A 9717-nucleotide genomic window follows, 5' to 3' on the forward strand; every position below is an offset into this window, starting at 1 on the left:
GCAAAGCTTTCTCCCTCATAGGCTACTGGGCACCCATGAATGTTGGGCAATGCAGCAAATGACCTTGAGATTTCTGGGATGGATTGATTGAAATAAAAATGTCAAGTGAATTGATTTGCTTATGTTATGATAGCATCGCAGATGCAAAAAAACACTTGGAGGGGGGGGGCAGGAACAGGAGAAACCTTTTCACACTTTATATAGGCAGCCAAAAATCATCAATTAAACAAATTATTTGCAAGACTGAAGGACTGTATTTATCTAAAATTCTCACTTTAAAATATTAGTATTTATGCTAGCAATCAACTTACTAGTGATAACAGAGCTATAAGGATGTCATTGTCAGCACTGTGTCCAAAGCTTCATGGCTTTATATTATATTAAATACGATATATACACAGTATACATGTGCCAACTTAATTTTAGAGAATTCTTCTTTTCCCCTAAACAAAGCACAGGCTTTCCTAGTTTTAGAAACATGATTGTTTTTAAACTGAATCATCCTTGGAGGGAAAAAAAAACCCATGGATTTAAATTACAGTAGTAACAGATTTGCTAGATTGAACTAATTTGCGTGAATCAAAAATAGCCTGAGAGGTGTGTTTATCTCTAACTACATGCAGAGTTAGATGAATTCTGTCCTGTTAAAAGCGGAGTAGCTGAATGAAGAGTATAATAGGTAGGCTGATGGCTGTATTAAAGGCTTAAAAATGTAAGGTGAAAACAAGAGCATCCAATATCAAGTGATATAATCAAGAACCCTAAAAGCTTAAATTAGGCAATAACTGGAGAAGCAAGAGTCAAGCTTTTGCAACAGATTCGTATTCACTTATAGATCTAATACTAACATGCATTTCAATTTCATAGTGGGTGAATTACATGAGCTTCTATGCTGTCACCATATAGTCCTCCCTGACTTGTATACTCCTTTACATAAAAAGGGCTGTTAAATATTTCTAAAACTACTCATATAAAGTATTTGTCATGGAATTTGTAACACGATCCTATTTGTAACACAAGTATAACGGAGGACACTAAGGTCTGAATGAAGTCCCCTGCAGTGAGGTGCTCACCCCCACACAACTCTTGAGCAGATTAAAATAACATTTCAGCACAACATCATGATGCAACATCATCTGATCTTGCTACACTATCACACTGGTGATTAAAACTCTTGTTTTGCTTAAGCTGTCCCCAGCTTGAGTATGAAACATGTATAAATGATGCATGTGCGCCTTGGAATGAATAGTTATAAATAGAGAATAGTTTTTTGCGTTCCTTTATGGCTGCATTCTCTTCATTCATGTGCACATATCTGTAGCTTTTGCTAATGCTCTTAATTACACTGTGAAGAAACACTCATTTTCAAAGCTTAACATGTATGGTAACTAATCTCCATAACATATTGCACTGGTTTAAAAAAAAAAAGACAAGGAAGTGCCTTTTTCCAAATTTCCCATTAAAAAAATTGCAAAACCATTGAAATTTCAAAAGTCATTTGGCATGAAAACATTCAATTTGTGTTCCATGCTGTTGAATACATAATGATTACTTTACTATTGCAGATTCCTATCTGCTCTCTTTAATGTGATAAACAGAAATGAAACGTATGGTACAAGATGATACTCACTGTCCTAGTCCTTGATGGAGAGGTATAAACAAGCACATTTATAAACTATCCTAATTTGCAGTCTCAGCAGGCCAGGCTGAGCACTGAATGAGAACGCTGAGGACTGAGTGAGCTCCCCCTGTGATGAGGTGTTCACCACACCCACACACACAACTCTGGAGTGGGTTAGTAAGGGCCAGAAGGAGCCAGTTACACATATATGCTATACCTGGAGGCCAGTCAGGGATTGAGGCGATGGATTAGAATTATCAAGACAAGTCGTGAAATCAGCAGGAGAATGCTGGGAAGGGGTGGCTTGCAGCTGTACTGGGTGGGGAAGATGGTGGGAATTCCTGGGATCATGCTTTGTGTTAGGGAGTATGACAAAGTGCTGAGATGGGTGTAGTAGCCATAGGGGACAGAGGAATCTCTGGCAGCAAACCCAGAGATAGAGAAGTGGGGTAGGAAGGACCCAGGAAAACAGCAACAGGGACTGAGCAGACATAGGTCTCTAGTGGTAAGGCCTCTGGGTTGAAAGCTGGAGTGGAAGATGGGCTAATGTTCTCCTATTAACTCCTGGGAAATGGCACCTGACTTAGAAGTGGAATAGAAGACTATCTGAACTAGCACCTGGCTAGCTTGTCCAGTGGGAATTTAATACCCTAGCCTAGATAGTGTGCAGTGACCTGGCTGAAGGGGAGCATCACAACAGACACACTCTGGGTTGTGAAAGAGCATGGGATGAGCAACCACTGACAGTTGCTCTGTGGGGCAAAAGGTAATTTCCCAGACCTAGCAAGGAAGAAGTTCACATGCAGTGAGTGGAGCCCTTTATATAACCCTTCACCCTTTGTGCTGGTTCCACAGACCCTTGGCTGGCATAACACTACTAAGAAACTTGTACTGGTGCTATCCCTCTGCTACCAGGTCAGTAAATGCAGGAATCTCCAGGACTGGCAGCGTCTTAGAAGCACTAATGTTGAATCTTAGCAATAAAAAATGAGCAGCCATAGAGATAAATATACTGTTGTTTAGTTGTTTCTTTTATGACAATGAACTACATGAGCTGATCCAGGGCTCTGCGTGGCATTTCCCCAGAACCCAGGATCTCCTACAGAAGTGGTTCTCAAAGTGAGGTCACTAGTGATCCTCAACCTAGTGATCTGTGACCTTGCAGGTAGACCACAGGCTCAGGTCTTACCTTGCCCCCCTGCAGCAGCGAATTGGCGCTGATGCTCCAGCCCACCTTTCCCCATGAAGTTGGAGCTCCAGTGCCGGCTTCCCATTGCAGAAAGGGGCAAGTCTCACAGGCCAGATCTGGCTCACAGGGGAGGAAGCAGCTTCACATGCTGCTGCTTGCCCTCCCCTCAGCTCAGGTAATGGCAGTGCAGGAAACTACTCTCCTGGAGGCTTTCCCCACTGCTCTCATTGGCTGGAATAACAGCCAATGGGAGCAGTGGAGGGCAGTGCCTGAGAATGATGGGTGGCATGGAGCCAGGTAAGTGCTCCCCATCCACTTCATGCCCAGACCCTGCATCCACATTCCCCTCACACACACACCACAGCTCCACCACACTCCTGTACCCTCCCTCCTGGCCAGATCCCCACACCCAGCCTGCTTCTGCAGCATACCTTCCAGCCTGACCCCCCCACCCTCAGTCCACTCCTGCACCCTACCTCCCAGCCAGACACCACACCTGTACCTCCTCCTGCACCCATTTTGTCCGCATGAGTGATTGGCTGGTTGTCCACAGAAAGGTTTGCATTGAGCAGGGTGGGCTGTAGGCCAAAAAGTGTGAGAACCACTGTCCTACAGGGAGGAGCAAGGTGCCTCTTGCCGTGTAGTGGGAAAGTGATAGCGTGATCACTTATTTTTAAACTTGCCTGTGGAGTGATATTGGCAACTTGGTTGCAGGGCACCAGGGAGGTGATGGGTCTGTGCGACACACACTATCAAGATATGTTCTTCTGTCCCCAGAAAAACTTTCAGAACCCCTGAGCTAAGAGTCTCCAGTTACAGCATGGGGTCTTTAAAGGGATATACAATTGCAGAGCTTAGCTTTTGTGTCATTTTAAAAAAATATAAATGTCCTGAGAGTGTTTTGTTGTACATGACCACAGAGTGCCCTCTAGGTTCTGAGGCAGTGTGTATGTGGACTGTACTGCTAAACACTAACTTCTGATTTGACTTGTTTGAAATGGGGGTAACTGCAACAACTGAGAGCTAGTCCTAAAACAACTTCTGGGCAAAACGAAGAGCAGAGTGGCGGGAGCATCAGAGAAGATATTAATCTGTATGCACTGTATGTGCAGTCACTAATATACAGTAGATGGCACCCATATACATTTGAGAGACACGGTAGGGCCTATAATACTACAATTGTTGCTTGTTTAACATTAAAAATGTACTTCAGGGCCAGGGTAGAAGATACTTCTGGGACCTCAAAATAATGGGTGAAAGAGGAGTTCTAACTGTAACTCTAAAGCTGTGGTGTCCAACCAGGTCTGAAGCACTATAGTGGCTACCGCTATAGTGAAATAGCCACACTCAACTGGTCAAATAGCCACATGTGGCTAGCGTGTTGGACACCATGGCTCTAAAGTAATTAAAAAGACAAAAACAGTTTCACTGTACAGGTCGGACCTCCCTGGTCTGGTACTTTCAGGACCCGACCAGTGCTGAACAAGGAAGTTTGCTGGACAAAGGACGATCAATTCCAGCCCCTCTGCTGCTAGCCTCTGGGCTCTCCCCTGGGGCTGTTAGTCTTCTGGCTGGGCTCCCCTCATAGCTGCTGATCCCACTGCCAGCCCCAGCCTCTGGGCTCCACTGCCAGCCCTGCCCAGGCTCCCAGTCCCCAGCCAGGCTACAGCTCCGGGCTCTAGGCCACCAGCCCTCAACCACAGCTCCACTCCCGGCACCCCAGCTATTGGACTGGTTTTGCTTCCAAGCTCTGGCCAGGCTTCTGGCTACTGACCCCTCTGCCACCAGAATCCCAGCCTTCCCCCGCTCCCTGCCAGAACATGGATGTTGCCAGACCAGAGAGTTGCAGGTCAGAGAGGTTCAGCCTGTATTTGAATGTTTGAGAGAATTATTGAAAGGAGAAACTCTCGCATGAAAATGTCTGAATGTGAACTCTGAAAGCAATGCTACAGTTTATGGCAGAGCACACAGTTCATCTAACTGCTCTCCACTGAAAGAAATATGGGATAACTTGCACCACAGTAGCAGAAATAGAGTTTCTATGTGGAGAACATAGTGAGATGAAATAACTTGGCCAGGGTTATGCAAGGATATGGTGAAGAGAAGTGCCATAACTAGGTATTTTTGCACCCCGGGCAAAATATTAGTTATATGCCCCCTGTCCTTAGGTTAACACACATTGCACTCATTACTTTTGCAGCTTATTATTTTTACTTATTCTGTCTTTACGCCTCTGATTATGATGTGCCTGGGGCGAACACCCTGCTTGCCTCACTCTTGCCCTAGTGAAGAGGCGAGAATTGTAGATACTATCCCCAACCCTTTCTAAAGATTATATGAATACATTCAACAAAATCTACCATGTAAAGTGGCACATGTCTGAAAGGTGACAGTAGCAATGGCTTTGGGATTTTAATGCTAAAAGGTATTTTTCCTAATGGTCAACTGGGCTCAGACCTGCAGAATTATTACCAGTGAAGATGAGCCATATGAAAAGAAGCCTAGGCGATCTAATTTGGCCTTTGACATCACCTGCGTAGTCCTAGTACCCTTGAGATGATCTCCTCAGTGACAATTGTGCAGGTCGCTTGCCTTCACAGGGTTTCAGCAGATGCAACTGACTTCAAGCCCTCAAGTTCTCTGCTTCCTCTCTTAGCAGCTCTGGCTCTATGGAATTAATTAGCTGGGGGTAAAAAGCATTATGGCTGGTGTACAGTGGGAAATGTACTATATTGACATAGCCACATCTCTCAGTATCAGGAGTGTATATAATCCACATCCCTGAGAGATGCAGATATGCTGATCTAACCCCTGGTGTTGACAGTATTAGGCTGACAAAAGTTTTCTATCAACCATTGTCTTTCAGGGAGGCTGACTGCCTACACTGACATGAGGGGTTCTTCTGCTGGCTTAGGTTGTTCTTACTCTGAAATGCTACAACTGCACTGCTGCCGCGGTTTAAATGCAGACAGACCTGCACAACCTGGCATCAGCACACATGACTGATTTAATGCCCAAAACCAGAACTGCTCCATTTAAAAAGTTTCATTTTTACAGTTGCTCTTTAGAATAAAAGTGCATCTCAGGTGACCATCCTGGGGCCTATCAAAAAAAATTGGTAGACTAGTTTTTGATTTACATGGAAAACAAGATTGTCTCACAAACCACTATTCTAGAGACTCTTATGTATTAGAGGTGGTCTATAAATGCAGATTTCATGGTATGTGTATATTGTACATTGATGGGACCATGGCTTTTTCTTTTCAGCATGTGCTATCCTGTAAAAATTATTTTGTCAAGATGTTGGATCAACTTCAATTCTTAGGTTCACTCCAGCTCCTTTGAAACATTCCACCAGTATGCAAAACCCATAACATTCAGCTTAGGGAGCAATCATTGGTGATGTAGAGCCTTCATAGTAGCTCTACCATTAATCCCCACCCACCCTTAGCAAGTCCTGCCAGAAGGGAAATGGCTGGGGTAAGAGGGCATAGCCAAAGTGGTGTTGCTCTTTCTCCAGTGTTGCCAACACTTGAGTATTTGGTGTTTATTCTTTAAGGCATTGCTCCTGGTGTAAAGCAATCCCTGTGAACCTCTTACTTTTAAAAAAATACATTTTCATCCTTCATGGTTGCAAATAAAAGCTTGAAAATGTGACCCAAGGGCTAAAGGGTCAAAAACCAGAAGATAAATTTAAAAACCCAACAATTATTGGACTTAAAATTAGGATTTATTTTAAACATCTCATTAGGGGAAGGGAGACATGGGTGCATAGTGTCTGTCTCATGATCTTTGAATGCTTGGGATGCTCATATTGCATTTCTGGCTTCCAGAATATTTGGGTTACAGGAAAACATTCCAAAGTTAGAAACAAAAGCCACCTTGGACCCTCTTACTCTGGTGTTGCACAGAGTGTGGCTTGACTGGAGCAGAAAATTGTCTTGTACATACAAGATGTCTTGAACATGTGTAATATTTAAGCTGCATTAACAGTGAGGAGTTCTGTGTCACCTTAAAGATTAACCGATTTATTTGAGCAGAAGATGCATTGGAGTGGAAATTCCAGAGCCAGGGATATATGCATATAATAATGTGTGTGTATCCTTGCCTCTGGAATTTCCACTCCAATGCATCCGACAAAGTATTTTTTAACCATGAAAGCTTATGCCCAAATAAATCTGTTATTCTTTAAGGGTACATTTACACTACAGAGGAAGATCAAAACTGCCGCTGTCAAGCTTCCAGGGTTCAAATTAACAGTCTAGTTAAGACAGCTAATTCAAAGTGAGAGAAGAGTGTTCTCTCTTTGACTTCCTGCAGTGTAGATAGCACCAAAAGTTGAGTTAAGGTACTTAGACTTCAGCTATGCAACTGACATAGCTGAAGTTGTGTATCTTAATTCAACTTTGTCCCGTAGTGTAGACAAAGTTGCCACAGGACTCATCATTGATTTTTGAAGATACAGACTAACACGGCTACCCCTCTTGAGACGTAATCTGCATTGTTCAGTTGATGCATGGTATGAATGTAGGTCCCCTTTAGAAAAATATTTTTAAAGTATGTTGCTTTTTATAAAGGATCTTTTTTTCTTTAGCCTCTTCAATAGATGCACAAGTACAGTTGCCAAAGATCTTGCACCCCTCTCAAATGCTGCAAAAATATAAATCTAAATAATACTCAATTAGGAAGACTATACCAAATACTCACGCTGTCTGAAAGCACCTGGGACCAGACTTAAACCATAATATCACACACACAGACAAAGGAGAAGTGGCTTGTGCTTTCTTGGTTCAGGAGTTTCTGGGATCTGGTTTGGCTCCTGCTACAGGCTAGGCTTAGCTCTGACGCCATTACAGTTGGCACTACATGGTTAGAGTGCAGGACCATGTTGGCAACTCTTCTTCACATTGAAGTGATTCTCCCCCCATGCCCCACCCCCATCTATTTAATTTATGTTGTGGAGTTGAGAGGGCATAAAGCAAGTTCTCTTATGAGGCTTCTTGTTGCAGGGTATTCACTGGGTGAATGTTGTGACCCATTGCACTGGCTTTACCAGTTCAAAGGGGCCATGCTCCAGGTGTGAATTCCCCTTTTGATTCTAGTCTCATGCCTTTCACAAGACCAAGACCCTTCTGTCAAGCTGTCTGGAGTGGCTCATGAATGTGGGTGCCAACCTCAGGGCAGAACATTACAAACCAGAGCCCAAAGCCCAAACTGGTTGAGTGTTCTACAATTAGATTTCATCAACCAAATACCACATGTGAACTCCTCAAACACTATAGCTACCTTAACATGGAATCACAGATGGAGTGGAATGCCCATGAGGACTGTCTTGCCACTCAGGCAAGTCTGCCTTTGTGATAGATGGTCTTTTGCATAAAAAATCACAGCAATACTAAGGTTATTCCCAATCCCAAAGGACAAGTCACTTACTCCTCTCCCCCCGGTCAATTTTACCTCAGATCTTTCACCAAACACAATATTTCTATTCAATCCTATAGTAAAGTCACTCAAGGTATATTAACTAGAAAACCAAATAAGTTATTACAAGTTTAAAGCTGGTAAACATACATGCATGCACACAGATGAACTAGTCTTGAGTTTCAGAAAGTACTAGAAGCTGCTGTAATGTGCAAGCTGTATGTATGTCCTTTAGGGGTAATCCAAGCTAAGCAGCTAGGCATTCCCTTACTTATGTTTAGAAATACTGTCTTCTCCAAATGCCAACAAGCAAAGTGATACAGTTCTTTCTGGCCAGAGAGTTTTATTCCTTTTCCTCAGAATTTCAAACTGTGAGATGAGGGTATATTCATATCCCCTCTTCCTTGGTGCAACGGGAGCACTCAACAGAGTATTTTGTCCACTGATATTCCACAATGGGTTCATCTGTCAGTGTTCAGTGTGGTCAAAGGGCCTTGGCATGAGATGGCACCTTTTCTGCTGTGATAACACCATCTCGTTTTGTAAAGTTTTCCATTTCAGTTCTTACATTAGACTATTTTGTCTAGTCTCAAAGTCATAGACAGAAAACAACAGGGTTCTAAGTTAAGGTTAAAACGCCATCCTTAATGCAGCCTCTTCTCCTGTGCCTGGCTCTGATTCAGAGTACATATTTAATTGAAAATGATACCATTTCATGCATAAAGAGCCTGAAATCAGGACCTGAATTTTGGCATTTGCTGCATTTAACTATTTAGAGACTAAGCCAACCTTAAATGTGTTCCTTGAATATATAAGCAGAGAAACAGCAAATAGCAATAGAAAAGTGGCATTAGCAAAAGCACTACTGGAATACTGTGTTCATTTCAGGTGTCAACAGCTGAAAAAGGATGATGAAAAATTAAAGGGTTCAAATAAGCCCTAGAGGAATGATTAGAGGTCTAGAAAGCACGCCTGGCTTATATCAAGATATTTTCAAATAGTTCAGTCTACTTAGTCCAGCTGAGAAAAGGTTAAGAGGTGACTTGATTACAGTCCACATACAAAATACTCTACAAGTACCTAGATGGGAGAAGAGAGATCTGATTGTAAAGGGTTTTTATCAGAAAAAGACAAAACAAGATGTAATGGTTGTCCAGCTTCCATTTCCAAATTTGAACTATAAAGAAGATGCAACTCTTTAAAAGTGAGGATAATTACGGTAATCACTGCAACAACTTCACTAGGACCTTTCTAGGACCTCAGAGACTAACCAAATATATAGAATCATGAGCTTTAATGGGAAGAACCCACTTCATCAGATGAACTGGAGTGGAAATAACAGAAACCAAGAACTCTATGGAGCACTTGCCACCTCTCCTCCTTGTGGCTGATATAAGAGCATGGATGGTGTGTTCCTATGCTTAGATGATCCTTGGTTGTTGGAACAACATTTGGCCCCAGGAGGATCAGCCCTACAGAGTGATCC

The 9717-nt window shown here is 42.8% G+C and overlaps 1 protein-coding gene across 1 annotated transcript in view; it reads right to left on the reverse strand.

The window, feature by feature from the left end:
• The window catches only part of GABRR1 (gamma-aminobutyric acid type A receptor subunit rho1), a 45556-nt gene extending 43789 nt beyond the window's left edge, over positions 1-1767 (reverse strand). Inside the window, exon 1 of the mRNA XM_075923876.1 lies at positions 1631-1767. Coding sequence (XP_075779991.1) covers positions 1631-1668 — 38 coding nt within the window. The 5' untranslated portion in view covers positions 1669-1767. The remainder of the gene's footprint in view (positions 1-1630) is intronic.
• Positions 1768-9717: the final 7950 nt, after the last annotated feature.

The sequence above is a fragment of the Pelodiscus sinensis genome, chromosome 3 (assembly GCF_049634645.1).
Source record: "Pelodiscus sinensis isolate JC-2024 chromosome 3, ASM4963464v1, whole genome shotgun sequence".
Classification (NCBI taxonomy): domain Eukaryota; kingdom Metazoa; phylum Chordata; order Testudines; family Trionychidae; genus Pelodiscus; species Pelodiscus sinensis.